A 13,994-nucleotide genomic window follows, 5' to 3' on the forward strand; every position below is an offset into this window, starting at 1 on the left:
GGTGAGGAAGTGGAGACACTGAACTTTTTGGTGAGAAGGAGAGAAAAGCTTCATGGGAGAACCAAAGTATCTCCCATTTGACATTTATAAATTAGAAGTAGAATGCTCTAGTCTACCTAATTTTCACTGTTTTGAAATCAATCTGAGTCCAAAATGATCAGAAAAGCTAGAAAGGCTCTAATTTCTCTAAGAGCTGGAAGGAATCATAGAAATCCCCCCAGCGCTGGCCCTCCTCCCACCTCTCACTGGAACCCCATTTTCATGGAGGGCGGGGTGGACAATTAATTACTATCTACCATGCTCTGTAAAGATATCCACCAGGGGAAAGATCAGCCTGGTTTGTTAACCTCAATTCCATTTGTAGTCAGCAAAGGTGACACTTCAAAGCATGGTGGAACCTGGGGTGGGAGGCCTTCTCCCAAATTCACATTCAAATCCTGTTTCATGGATACCAAGGTCCTCATTTTAGAATCACAGCAGGGAGAAAAAGGCCCAGAGGCAGGAGAACTGGTATGGAGGACCCATCTCTGCTCATTCACTGTGCAAACTGGGGCTAGCCTCTCCTCCTCAGAGCTCTGTTTCTCCTTATGTGGGATAAAGGGTTGGATAACAGTGACTCTAAGTGTCCTGCCATCTCGAGCATTTCAGGATTTCTATTCTACAATGCATTTGACAGTCCTTCGAGTCCAATTTCCAGATGGTAAAACTAAGGTCCAATCAGTCCCTCCCTTCTCCCTTCAAATGCATCTTACTCCCCAGAGTAAGATTCTTGGCTTGAAATATGGCTTCCACATCTCTCCTGGTTCCCAGTTACCTAAGGATAATGATTCAAATAATCAGGCTGGCATTTAAAACACTCCATGATCTTGTTTTGCCCAGCCTCATTGCCCACTGCCAGGCCTGTCTTCTCACCATCTTTGATTTTGTTTCTATCCTTGCTGCCAAGCCTTTGTCTGCTGGACCCCACTCCTAATACCTTTTCCCTGACTCTCATCTTCCTCAGGGTCCAGCTAAACTGTACTTACACGTATTTAGATCTACCTTATGAGACAAGAGAATGTATCTTACTTATTCTATAGTTACTCCTTCCCCCTATGCTGAGCATGCAATAAAATTCTCAGAGAACCTAAGGTCCTCTCTACCATGCTGCCCTTGGCATTTGTACTTAAGTGGGGCTGTGTTTTAGCCATTGGAATTTTCCTAGTTTGTCCAACGCCCAGCCACAGGCCTGGTATGAGGGACCCTCAGGCACGGAATGCCACAACTGGGATGAACTTAGTGAGCAGCCAGCCCATCCACCCCACCCCACCCCCCTTTGCCACAGAAGGATGTTCAGTCTGGGTTTGAACTCAGATCTGCCCCACCGCTTACAGGATGTGTAACCTGGAGTCACTAATCTGACTCTGAAAAATGGGGAGACCAACTGTGCCCACCTGTGAGGTGGGTTGTGAGGATTAAATGTTTATGTCTATACAGGCTTAGCAGTGGGCTGGCTCCTAGTAGGTATGTGCTGAATGTTACTAATCACAGCCAGACTACTCTGTCCCTCCTCTCATGGAAGGCACAGTATACCCAAAGTCACTTCTCAAGGTGGGAGCGCAGCTCTGAAGCCCGCTGTATGTGAATGTGTATTTGGGGGTGGCGGGAGAGGTGCTGTCCCCAAAGTACGGATCTGATCCGGCCCTGGCCAGTGCAGACCCAAGCGCAAGGTGTGTCCCAAGGCCCGGTCCACCAGCCTGGGGGCTCGAGGAGGGCGGTCTCGGCCCGCCCCTCGGGGCACACGGCCTCCTGGCTTTTCCAGACAGTAGGGTTATTTGCTTTTTGGGAACTTCTCAAGCCAGATCTCCAACCTGGCCTCAGAGGCACGCTTCAAGGAGGAGCTGTGACACTGAGCTACCTACGCAACCGCATCACCGCGCCCCCTCCTAGGGATCCGCAGTCCCCACCCCATTCTCCCTTCTCCCACCTCCACCTATGCGGCGGTAAAATGCAGCACTCACAGGGCGCCTGCGCAGCTCTCGGGCGGGGCCGTGGCGGCGGCAGCTATTTATAGTAGGTGACGTCACCTTGAAATAGACCGTTAGGGCCGGCCCGCCCTTCCCCCCCTCCCACTCCCGCAGCTCTCCGCCGCCAGGCCTGGTTGCTCCCACTGCGCAGGCGTCCTCCGTCCTCCCATCCCCCCGCCCCGCGCGGCCGCCTCTCCTCCCTTGGCGGCGTCGGTGGCGCGAGCCACAGCGTGCGGGGCGAGCCAGCGAGAGGGCGCGAGCGGCTGCGCTGCCTGCAGCCTGCAGCCTCCGGCCGGCCGGCGAGCCAGTGCGCGTGCGCGGCGGCGGCCTCCGCGGCGACCAGGGAGCGGACGCACGGGCGGGCGAGCGGGCGAGTGGTGCGGCAGTGAGGCGAGGCCAAGCCACGAGCGACATGGGGGACCGAGAGCAGCTGCTGCAGCGGGCGCGGCTGGCCGAGCAGGCGGAGCGCTACGACGACATGGCTTCCGCCATGAAGGCGGTGAGCGCGCCGGGAGGCCGGGCGGCCGGCTGGGGGGCCCGGCGTAGGGGAGGGATGGGCGGCCGGGCGGCGTCTTCCTCCGGGCCCGGGGCGACCCTTCGACCTCGCTGGGCGCGGCCGCCCGCCGGCAGCCCGCGCTTCCCGCGCCCGCCCCGCCACTTCCTGCGGCCGGGCCCGGGTGGGGTCTCCGGGGAGGAATGGAGCCCCACGGGGACGGGTGGGTGACAATACCCTCCTGCGGGCGGGGGATAGTGCCCCCTTTCGGGCGGGCAGGGGTCGCGGCATCCTAGCTTGGAGCCTTGGGTTGGGGGAGGGGGTGCCCGAGGAAACGTGAGAGCCGCATTCCTCGTTCTAGACTGTTCTGCTCAACTTAGGGGCACACCTTCCTCTCGCCTTCCTTCATACCCCAACTTGTAATAAAGAATCACCTAGTGAGTGGCGCCCTGTCTCTCCTGGTTTTCTCTGCCACTACCTGAAGTGTGTCTGATTCCGATCTGTTTTGCCCTGCTCGCCGGGATCATTCTCGTTCCATCTTCCCATACCCGGGGTCTGGCTTTGTGTGCGAAGACCCCCCACCCTGCGGTCTAGACGTGGACGCAGGCGGGAGGGCGGGGGGGGGGCGGGGTGTGTGGGGCCCGATTACCAGGTTTGACGTGGGGAGCATCTGCCTGGAGATTAAAATGAGACGTGACTTGTTGGCGAGACAGAACTGTATGCCTTTGCCTTCCCGAGATCCTCATAGATCCTTATAGATTGATTCTGCAGCTTGATTTCCGGTGAAAGAGTCGTGCCCAGCCACACCCTAGCAAATACCGTGGATTAGACACCACCTGCATTTCTGAGACTAAGAGTTCCGGTTATCCTCGCACTGTCCCTGCCTCTTAACATTATTTTACGTTTTTTTCTAAATGAACGATACTTCTCTGCGTCAAGGTCACATAGTGGTACAGCTACAGCTGGCGGCCCCCAGCCTGCTATGTTCATCCAGTGTACATCCTCCGGAGACCTGGGAGGATCCGCCTTAGACATAAAGATTCTGCAACTCTAGGATTGGGACTCAGAAATGCACCTTAACCAGTGCTCATGGCAATTTTTAGCGGGCTGAAGCTTGACAATTACTGGCCTGAATTATGGCTCATTTGTCCTTTTGCTGGACTTGTGAGATTTCTTAGAAATCTACTAATGGAGAGACTCCCTAAAATTTCAGAATCATTTGAAAACCTTTTCAGGCTTTTGATATTAATATCATATGAAATGCATTGTTGAGGTCAATATTTAGAAGTATCCAGCTAAGAAAGACAGTTGAAGAGGTATCTTTCCTGTACTATTCTTGTTACACCTTGCCCTAAGTGTGTTTGAAAAACACCACTACCACTCATTTGTTGATTCATTGGTGATCCCGATTTGAGCACTGGCATGCTGTCACAGGCTAGATAGTCTTAAACCAGGGACAATCTAGGTCTGGGATCTGAAGTCTTTGTAATTTAGGGGGACCTCTTTAAGGACACAAATGTAAAATCTATTAATTTTGCAGGTTTTACAGAAACAACGGAATCCATTTCCTCTGAAGGAATTCTGAGCTTAATTTTCTTTGGGATAAGAAAGTCACTTCTGTCCACACAAGTCACACTTGAGTGAGCCTCTTCTCCCCAGTAACAGAGTAGTACTGGGATTGTGCAGGCTGAGGCCTCTCTGGACATTTTAGTGAGGTCCTCGTTCACCTTGTGAGTGGGGCTTGAAGACCTCAGTGTTAGGAGCCCTTTGGGAATAAAGGAGTTGGTCTTGAATAAAGGTGAATTGAGGTTAAGGAAAAATGACTACAAAGAACATTCTGGAGCTCTGGGAAATCTGAGGCAACGTGAAGTGGAAAGTAAGGAAAGGATTGAGAGATGTAACCAGAATGAAATAAACTATTTGGGGAGAGAAAAAGATTGGTTTTCTGCTTTTTGTAAGCAGTCTCGGATAATGCTTTCCTGCAGCTAGCTAGAAACTTGTGTTCACAGTTTTTTTCTGAGACTTTTAAGGTAGCATTTTGCAAACTCATGGACCCTTCCATGTATTGGGAATCTGTAATAGCTGTATCTTAAATGATTGATGGGTTGGATAAGCCATCCAGCATTTAAAAATCAATCCAAGCTCTCATTATGTCATCTGAGAATTGTGATAAACCATTCCCTCAAGGTAACTCCTTTTAAAAAATCCAAGTTTTTTTTTTGTCATCTAAATTAATGGAATATATTCTTTGGAAAGGACTTGGCAGGGGTCAGTGGAAGACCATTTCTTAATGTTTTATCTTTTGGTATTTGTGCGTTAAATACTTAATGTTATTGGGAAAAGACTCAGTCCCATTTTATTAATATTGTAGACCTAAAGTAGAGCTTCTGGAAAAAGAGAATTCTAGTAACCCTCTGGATTTATGTGGGATTTCTTTGGGTGGTGGAAGGGCAGGTAAGTAGACTGCTCGCGGGTAGACCCTGAGTGAGGAGATGTTCTGATGCCACCACTCTTGTAATTTTGAAACCTAACATCACTTTGCTTCAAGTCCTTTGAAATGTAAAACTAGTAATGTTGGTATTAATATCAAGTCAGTTTTCAGTCTTCATTCTAACTTGTTTTCTGTTTTCTTTATAATTTAAATGGTCACCTAATAATGCCTGTCTGTAATCATTGATGTTCCTTGTGCTACCAGCGTCACCTGGAGGATGGTGTCGGTAAGCTTTAAGAAAAATCATGCTTTAAGAAAAGCTTTAAGAAAAATATTGGAAACAGTGGTGTTGCCTCAAATCAAGGCAGTTCCCTGCCTCACCCCATAATGTGAAGAGGCAAGAAATGCTTCTGAAGTAAAGGAGCATCTTCAAGATCTCCTCATCTCATACATACCTAGCAGCTTGCAAAGAATGCAACAGTGGGAAGAAGCATTGTGAAACATTGTAGAACCCAGGTCCTTTCCAGGCGGGGGTTGGAACGACCTTACAGAAATCGTAACCTCTGAAAAATAGGTATTATAAAATCTTAAGAGAATGTAAAATAAACCTATAAAGGAGGATAAAAAAATGTCAGTGCATTAGACTGAATGATTTAAGGAAAGAGGGTAAATAACCAGATTTCTGGTGAGTACTCATGGATAGACGTGATTCATTCATGTCTCTTATTGTTGTAAGTCATCTATTTTATATTAAAACATAGAAGTAGTAATTGTGAATTTAAAAAACATCAAAATATTTGGGATAGCATGGTGTGTTTTAACATTTTTACATAGTTGATTACAAGGTTGACAAAGGACAGAGAAAGTCTGAAGGACTTGAAGAATATCTATAAAAATCTTAAGTGTAGGAAACAAAGCTGCAGCTTAAAGAAACAGTCTGAGAGGAAGAGGCACTTGGCCCAACCAGGGGCAAAAGGCTCTTATTCCAACAGCTGTGAGATTATGGGAAGTGGAGGAATGAGCAGGTGGTATATAAAAGGAGAGCTCGGCTGAGTGGCTCAGGGTGAGACATAATGCTGTGTTGCAGGTATTAAAACTAAAGATGATTTTGAGGTATACCAAAATCGTGGTTAGTGTGAAATCTTAAAGCCACACATCAGTACTGTAGTTTGGAATATGAAATAAACTAGAGAGTCCTCTTTCCCACTAAGTGCTCATTTGTAATGTAATTATTGCTTTGCCATATTTTGGCTGAGGAAGAAGAGAAGGTTCTGGATTCTTGCAGTAGCCTGAATTAAAAGGATTTCAGATGGTGAACAGTTCACAGAGCTTTGTCTGGAATTTCATATTAGTATTAGAATGCAGTGTCACGCTTCCAGAAATATGGTTTAGGAGGAGGTACCCCAAATGTGTTTTCTGTGTTGCAATTCACCAAGTTTATGGAACTTACCATTTTACTAATTAGGCATTCAGTAAATGGTTAGCTGTTACTCCCATGTGTACATTTTCATTTAATTTTCATAACAACTCCAGATGGATTAACTCTGGATAGTTGTTAACTCCATTTTACAAAGGGATTTAAAGAGGTTAATTTTTTCGAGGTCAAGTTGTAAAGCCAAGAATTGAACTCTGGAAAGTAGAACTGTAACTTTAACCACTGTATAATAATGGCCCAGGGATAATATCTCTAGTATACATTCTAGTATACTAGTCATCATTGGTGACTGACTTCTAGGCCCTTTACACAAGTGGGTTTAGTGAACAATTTCATCTATCAGATGTAAGCCATTTTTGCCAAATTTGATTAAAAACAATCTACTGCCTATGGGTCTTAGCTATAGCAGGGGAACGTAAAAGGCAAACTCACACATCTGGATCTTGCTTGTTCTGAAGACCAGGAGGGGTTTTTAGTGTAAGAAACAAAGTTTTAATTGAATTTGAATTCCTGCTATGAATTAAGAAGTGCAGGACTCTATGTTAAATTATACTTGTGGTATTTTAAGAAATTGTTTCATATCCTTGGTACCAGTTGTTTCTCCACATGGCTTTTAGTATATTTTATAAGCCTATAGGCCCTAAAATTTCATTGTCTAGGTTATTGGTAAAATTCCTCTTAGTGTCCTGGTTGAGGCCACCCATCTTCTGCCCCATGGTTTGGGTGCTCTTCCCACTCCTGGCTGCAGCAGCTTTCCCCTGTGGTGGTGGGTGTTGGCACTTCCCTGCGATCGGAACTTGGCACAGCTTCTGAAGCTTTCAGCACTGGTGCCTCCAGGGATAGTAGCATGCAGTAACCATTCAGATGGGTTGTATTCAATCCTTGCCAATCCCTACAAAAATGTTCAGTTATGTCAAGAGCAAGAAAAAGGCAGTCTCTCCATGATACAGAGGTAGCTATTTTGACTAATTTAAGCTTCAAGTGGATATTAACTACCTGAACTCATCTGCTCTGAGCTTGAAGTTTAGCTTCTCTTTGGCCATCTAGGACTGCAGCCTTGCCCTGGTGAGGACAGGGAGTGGTCTTTCCAGGCCTGGGCAAGTGGTGACAGGTGGGTGCTTTATCAGCTTGGGACCAGCCAGAATCCTCACTTTGAGAACAGTAACTTGGGGAAGAGTCAGCCAAAAAACCTTTCATTCCTCTGGCTCATCTTTTTTTTCTTTTTCTTTTCTTTTTTTAAAATACATACAAGGTTCTGCCAAAGAAGCTTAAAGATTTTATGATGTGGTTATTTTTACTTAATTATACATGAGAGTCGTTTTTTCCTGTTGTAAACTCTTTTATCAAAAGCAAGCTTGTTGGTAGCAAGTGGGTGTGGGTAACTATAAAAGATGGGATAGTAGTGTGTGCATGTAGCTCTGAAGGATGGGAGTGCCCTTCAGGAGAAATAACGTTTACCCTGACTTCGACAATGTGGCCTGGCAGTCCATGGGGTGGCATTTTTTGTTTGCTCAGTATTACTTTTGAGGTTGGATGTTTCCCAGATTAAGAACTTTAAGTTTTCCCAAATAGTCCCTGTGCTATTTTTGGCAGTGGATCTATTTTTACTCACAAACACATAGTTTATTGCCTGGTGAGTTAGTGGGAGGAGGCCCTTAGGAATTTTTGAGTAAGCGAATGGTGTCATAGGAAGATAAATGAGTTAGTAGCCTGCCGGCTTATTTGTAACTTCTAGTACTGCTGTGTAGTCCCAGAGCGGAGAAAATGGGGTGGAAGTGAGTGCCCTGGGCTGGGGTTGGCACAGCCATGGCAGTATGGTAAGGCCATCAGTCAAATGGCTGGCCTGGAGTCCAATCCTTAAGGGAGATGGAGACATGGGCCTTTATAATAAATGGGAATGGTCCACCAATTTAAGGTTTTCAGAAGGAGTGTAAGTAGGATTAAGTGGAGTGGGAGGTGGACAGAACAGGAAGGCAGAGAGGCTGTGTGCAGAGTTGAGGAGCCCCTTAGATGTGGTGCAGCCACATGAAGACTTAGTGTCTGGAATGGCTACCCTGAAGGCAGCTGATGTGTGGCAGAAATGAGGGTGTGTTGAAACTGACTGGAGTAGAAAGCAGGTTGAGAACCATTGTGCAGGTCTCTTTATCTTGAAAATTCTGTGTCTTTGCTTCATGTTCCCAGTTAGAAGCCATTTGGAAACTTATAATTGTAGAGCTGCACTAAATCATCTGCATAGAATATGCATGCAGATGACCATCTGGCTGTGGTTGGGACTAGTAGCTGTTTTCCTTTCCATTATACTACATTGCCTCCCAGTGTCTGCTTCTCTTAGCATATCACCAGACTTGCCTTAGCTCTCCTGCCTCCAGTAGTCTAGAATTTAAAATATTGGGAACTGGTGCTAACATTAATGAAGGTTATTTGCAGTATGTGTCACCAAACAAGACTGGCTGTAAATCCTGTGTATTTGAATAGGCCATTTGATTGCATTTTGCTCTATCATTTTCCAGTGTGGGGGAAGCTCAGTTTCCTTTAGGTTATCCAATCAAGTAATAAAACGATCTTCCTTCCATAAGTTTCCCTTTCGTAACTGAGTTGTAACCCTGGAGCATAAAAAAATACTATATTTAAACATATCCAGTTATTTCCTAGTTAGGCCCTGGCTGGGGTTCTAAGAACAATGCTTGCTTAGCTGTTAGTCACACTCAGCTGATGCTGATAGTGATTCATTCAGACTGGCAGGAAACCAGATGATTGTTATATAAACACTAATAATCCTAGTAAATGGTTTTGCTTGTGAAGGTGTGATAAATATTGCCCAGTACCTTTTTGGGCAGTTTATTCCTGATGGAGAAGAGCTGCATGAATTCCAGAAACCTGTGGATACACCCAAATTTCTTTTAAACTAATATTATCAACCTTGTGCCTTTCCACACCTCTTATTGTTGCTCAGGAAAAATGGAATCCTAGAATATTAGAGCTGAAGAGGCCCTTGGAAATCGTTTAGGCTGATGCCCCTTGTTTTACTTTTGATTCCCAGGCAAGGTCACACAGCTAGCTCAGGCTAAACTCCAGATGTCTTATGGTGGTTTTGTTTTTTAGTAATGATACTGTCCATTGTACAAACACCGTGTGTGATATATAAACATATTTCACATGCACTCAGTTTTAACGATACATTCTGGGGAGTTAACTTGGGTCTTTGTGGCAGTCTTAATAAGCATCTTTATTAGCCACAGGGTGAAGTATATAGTGACTCTTTGGATATTGTTGAATCTTATTTTATTTAAAAATTTTTTTGGATATCGTTTGCATTTTAATGTCAAGTGCCTTAGATTTACTTCAGGATCTAAGGAGCTCAAATTCTGTGCTTACCTCATATTTGTTTCACTGAATATTGCCCTGAAAAAGTGAGTCATTCAAGAAGATTCAGACATTCTGAGATTTTTCAGAGGATTCAAGATGGAATTTTGATTTATAAGGGTTGCTTCCTTAAAAGACTAAATTAACAAATATAAAGTCTCTTTATATTTCTAATGAACTAATGTGTGTGTTTAAAGGAACTCACTGGAGGAGAAAACTGGTGGGGTTACAGGTCTTCAAATGGATTCGAAGGGAGTATGGATTTTGGATTAGTAGAGAGAAGATTGCCCTGGACTGAGGCGGATCATTGAGAAAAGTGTGGAGACCACTCATGTCTGTGAGGAGGAATGAGGAGCCTGGTTTGCAGGCAGCCATCCTACTGAAGGGCAGAGGCAGCCTGTAACCAAAGACCACAGTGAAGAAAAAAGTGGAGTTGGGTTGATTAAGTAGTCAGAGGAGGAGAGACAATCTCGGGCTGGGGGTCTGTAGCAAAAGAGTATGGGTAATGGGGACGGGAATGGGGAAATTAGAAGACAGAGTTGGTATTTTTATCTTGTCCAGGGTATGTTGGTGGGGAGGAGTTGCTGGTAGACAATGAAGAACTTGGCACAAGTTTTCTAATTTTACACATAATGATTATATTTGTGCTTACGTTCTTGAGTTAATGTTTTGGTTCTTTTTTAGAATTTCTGGTTCTCCACTGCTGAGTCTGTTCAATCCGTGTTAAAGCCTGTCTGTTTTAATATGCTGTTAATAACTTTCTCCTTTGCCCCTGGCCTTTCCCCCTTCCCCTCACTTACAGGAGTTCTCTCCTTATGGTTTAAGTAATATTTTTCTTTGCTTAGTGTTTTATGGTTTCCTAAGTGTTTTTCCTTTTTTCTGAAAATTAAAGACTTTTACCAGTAAGTCATATAATTAAGGAATCCCCCTACTTTTTAAAAGAGCCTGATTTAGCAAATTAGCAGCTTTGGGGGACCCAGACCAAAGTTTTCTGATTCCACATCTGTATTAGTTTCCTTGGGCTGCCAAACAAAGTACCACAAGCTGGGTAGCTTAAAACAAATTATTTTGTTGCAGTTGGGAAGGTTAGAAGTCCAAGATTAAGGTGTCAGCAGGGCCGTGCTCCTGAAGGCTCTGGGGAAAAATCCTTCCTAGCCTCTCTTTTAACTTTTGGTGTGTCTTGGCAGTCCTTGGCCTTCCTTGGCTTGTAGACACATCACTCCAGTCTCTGCCTCCATCATCATATGGTGTTCTCCATAGGTCTCTCCAAATCTCCCACTCCTTTTAAGGGCACCAGTCATTGGATTTGGGATCCACCCTAATACAGTATGATCTCATCTTGATTACATCTGTAGAGGTTCTGTTTCCCAATAAGGTCACATTCATAGGTACCAGAGGTTAGGACTTCAACATAACTTAAGGGGACACAATTCAACAACACAAAAGTCCGGTGCTCTTTCTACTAACTACATAAGCTGGCTTGCTTAGAGTTGGCATCATGGAGAACTACCTAAAGAAAGCTACAGCTTGTGAAGTTTAACATTTCCACTTAAAATAATTGGTGCTTCCATCCTCGATGGCCAGTCAGGGTTTCCTGTCAGGTAAGTCAAAGTAGAGCTTACTGCTGAGTAACTGTGTTTCCTTTTAGCAGAGGCTGGGGCACATTACTGTCACTCATGCATCCATTTGGATTGGGGGAGGTCTGGGTGTACCAGTGGGATTCTCTGTGTAACCACTCAGGGCAAAACTCTGGCCACTTGATCTGTGTTTGATCTCATAGGTGAAGCTCTTACCTATTAATAATGTGTTTGAGGGAGGTGTGATTGGTTCTTTTTAGAATATACAATTGGAAGCAGAATCTGGAATGTACTTCCAGTCTATAATCCTTGAACATTTGGCAAAGGAGTTGTTTGATCTCATTGTTGACAATACTTTTTGCAGAATAGCTGAACCTCAGGACTTTTTCACCCACCACTGTGTACCACCACAGTCTTTCCATGATTACCTTTATCCCTATATCTCTACCAAGACTAAGGCAATATCTTAAATATGAATTTCTCATATCCCTTACCACTGAATATTTTATTTCAAGTATTCTGTTTATATGAGTGTGGCTTGTCCATGATCCTGTTTTTGAGAAAGCGTTGTTGATTAGATTCAAAGGAAGATTTCTAATATTTTTGGATTCAGATCTCAGTGTTTATCTTTTTGGGATTTTTTTGCAGGTGACAGAGCTCAATGAACCTCTCTCCAATGAAGATCGAAACCTCCTCTCTGTGGCCTACAAGAATGTGGTTGGTGCCAGGCGATCTTCCTGGAGGGTCATCAGCAGCATTGAGCAGAAAACCATGGCTGATGGAAATGAAAAGAAATTAGAGAAAGTTAAAGCTTACCGGGAGAAGATTGAGAAGGAGCTGGAAACAGTGTGCAATGATGTCCTGGCTCTGCTTGACAAGTTCCTCATCAAGAACTGCAATGATTTCCAGTATGAAAGCAAGGTATTTTACCTGAAAATGAAAGGTGATTACTACCGCTACTTGGCAGAGGTAGCTTCCGGAGAGAAGAAAAACAGTGTGGTCGAAGCTTCTGAGGCTGCCTACAAGGAAGCCTTTGAAATCAGCAAAGAGCACATGCAGCCAACGCACCCCATCCGGCTGGGTCTGGCCCTCAACTTCTCTGTGTTCTACTATGAGATCCAGAATGCACCTGAGCAGGCCTGCCTCTTAGCCAAACAAGCCTTTGATGATGCCATAGCTGAGCTGGACACACTAAACGAGGATTCCTATAAGGACTCCACGCTCATCATGCAGTTGCTGCGAGACAACCTCACCCTCTGGACGAGCGACCAGCAGGATGAAGAAGCAGGAGAAGGCAACTGAAGAGTCTTTGGGTCCCTGGCCCTTCCTTCACCCACCACCCCCATCATCACTGATTCTTCCTTGCCACAATCACTAAATATCTAGTGCTAAACCTATCTGTATTGGCAGCACAGCTACTAAGATCTGCTCTCCTGCCCCTTGGGAAGCAGTTTCAGATAAATCTTCATGGGCATTGCTGGATTGATGGTTGCTTTAAGCCCACAGGGGCTCCCTTTCCGAATTGTGCAGACAAGTGGGTTCTGAATGAGGCATTCTGTGCCTATTAATGTATGTGAAATCCAAGCAAAAGTATTGGGGAAGTTTAGAAAGGAGAATTAGCCAACACAGGCTACAGTTGATATTTAAATGATCCATTTAAAACAAGCTGATAGTGTTTTGTTAAGCAGTACATCTTGTGCATGCAAAAAATGAATTCACCCCTCCCACCTCTTTCTTCAGCTAATGGAAAACTGTTAAGGGAAGCTGATTACAGAGACCTCTCTCCTTTCCATCAGCTTCTTAATGAACTGTTTAACGTGAGGTTTCAGTAGCGCCTTGTTTTGCCTCTTTAAATTATGATGTGCACAAACCTTCTTTTTCAATGCAATGCATCTAAAGTTTTGATACCTGTAACTTTTTTTTTTTTTTTTTTTGGTTGCGATTGTTTTAAGAATCATGGATTTATTTTTTGTAACTCTTTGGCTATTGTCCTGTGTATCCTGACAGCACCATGTGTCAGCCCATGTCAATCAAGATGGGTGATTATGAAATGCCAGACTTCTAAATTAAATGTTTTGGAATTCAATGGGTAAATAAATGCTGCTTTGGGGATATTCTTGTCTACATATGTGTTTTTCATTTTTCCCCTTCTGAAGGAGCTATTTAATAGGTTACCATTTTGAATTCTGGTTTTAGTCTCTCAACCACTGAAGCATTTTTAAAAACAGGTTTTTTTTTGTTTGTTTTTTTAAGTTTATTTATTTTGAGAGAGGGAGAGACAGAATCCAAAGCAGGCTCTGTGCTATCAGTTCAGGGCTGGAATTCAGATGAAGAGTTGGACCCCACCCAGGTGCCCCTAGCACAGTAAGTTTTCTCGCTCTCTGATTCCATTATAACATTTTGCAGTATATACATAAGACTCATGAATTTTAAATTGTTTTCTGTGAACCTAGTCAGCATAGTCTCTCTGACCCACTCTTCCTGACACCGAGTGGTTGTATGGGAGTTGAGCAGACCAAAATGCTGTCTTCCTCAGTGTAGCACCTGACCACTGAAAGGTCAGGTCTGTGTTTAACCTGGGAGGGTGTAGCTTGACCTACCCGACTGGAGTGTTGGTTGATATTTAACCAAAGTAGATATTGAGCTTATACCTGTCCTCAAATTTTCTGAATACCCTTACTGTATTAGA

General features: G+C 44.5%; 1 protein-coding gene across 2 annotated transcripts; it reads left to right on the forward strand.

The window, feature by feature from the left end:
* The first annotated feature begins 2,188 nt into the window (after window positions 1-2,188).
* YWHAH (tyrosine 3-monooxygenase/tryptophan 5-monooxygenase activation protein eta) lies at window positions 2,189-13,417 on the forward strand. Of its 2 annotated transcripts, XM_049619082.1 has the most exons (3): window positions 2,430-2,505; window positions 5,195-5,216; window positions 11,954-13,417. In XM_049619082.1, exons 2-3 carry the CDS (start codon window positions 5,208-5,210, stop codon window positions 12,605-12,607), a joined length of 663 nt encoding a protein of 220 aa, XP_049475039.1. In that variant the 5' UTR covers window positions 2,430-2,505; window positions 5,195-5,207; the 3' UTR covers window positions 12,608-13,417. The 2 variants fall into 2 exon arrangements, with proteins under 2 accessions (XP_049475038.1, XP_049475039.1); XM_049619081.1 differs by lacking the exon at window positions 5,195-5,216 and having other exon boundaries at window positions 2,189-2,505.
* The last annotated feature ends 577 nt before the right edge of the window (window positions 13,418-13,994 follow it).

The sequence above is a fragment of the Panthera uncia genome (genome assembly GCF_023721935.1).
Source record: "Panthera uncia isolate 11264 chromosome D3 unlocalized genomic scaffold, Puncia_PCG_1.0 HiC_scaffold_8, whole genome shotgun sequence".
Lineage (NCBI taxonomy): Eukaryota > Metazoa > Chordata > Mammalia > Carnivora > Felidae > Panthera > Panthera uncia.

Coding starts and splice junctions, on each gene's coding strand:
- YWHAH (XM_049619081.1), top strand. CDS start 2,419: ATGGGGGACCGAGAGCAGCTGCTGCAGCGGGCGCGGCTGGCCGAGCAG. Junction 2,506..11,953: donor TGGCTTCCGCCATGAAGGCG/GTGAGCGCGCCG, acceptor ATTTTTTTGCAG/GTGACAGAGCTCAATGAACC.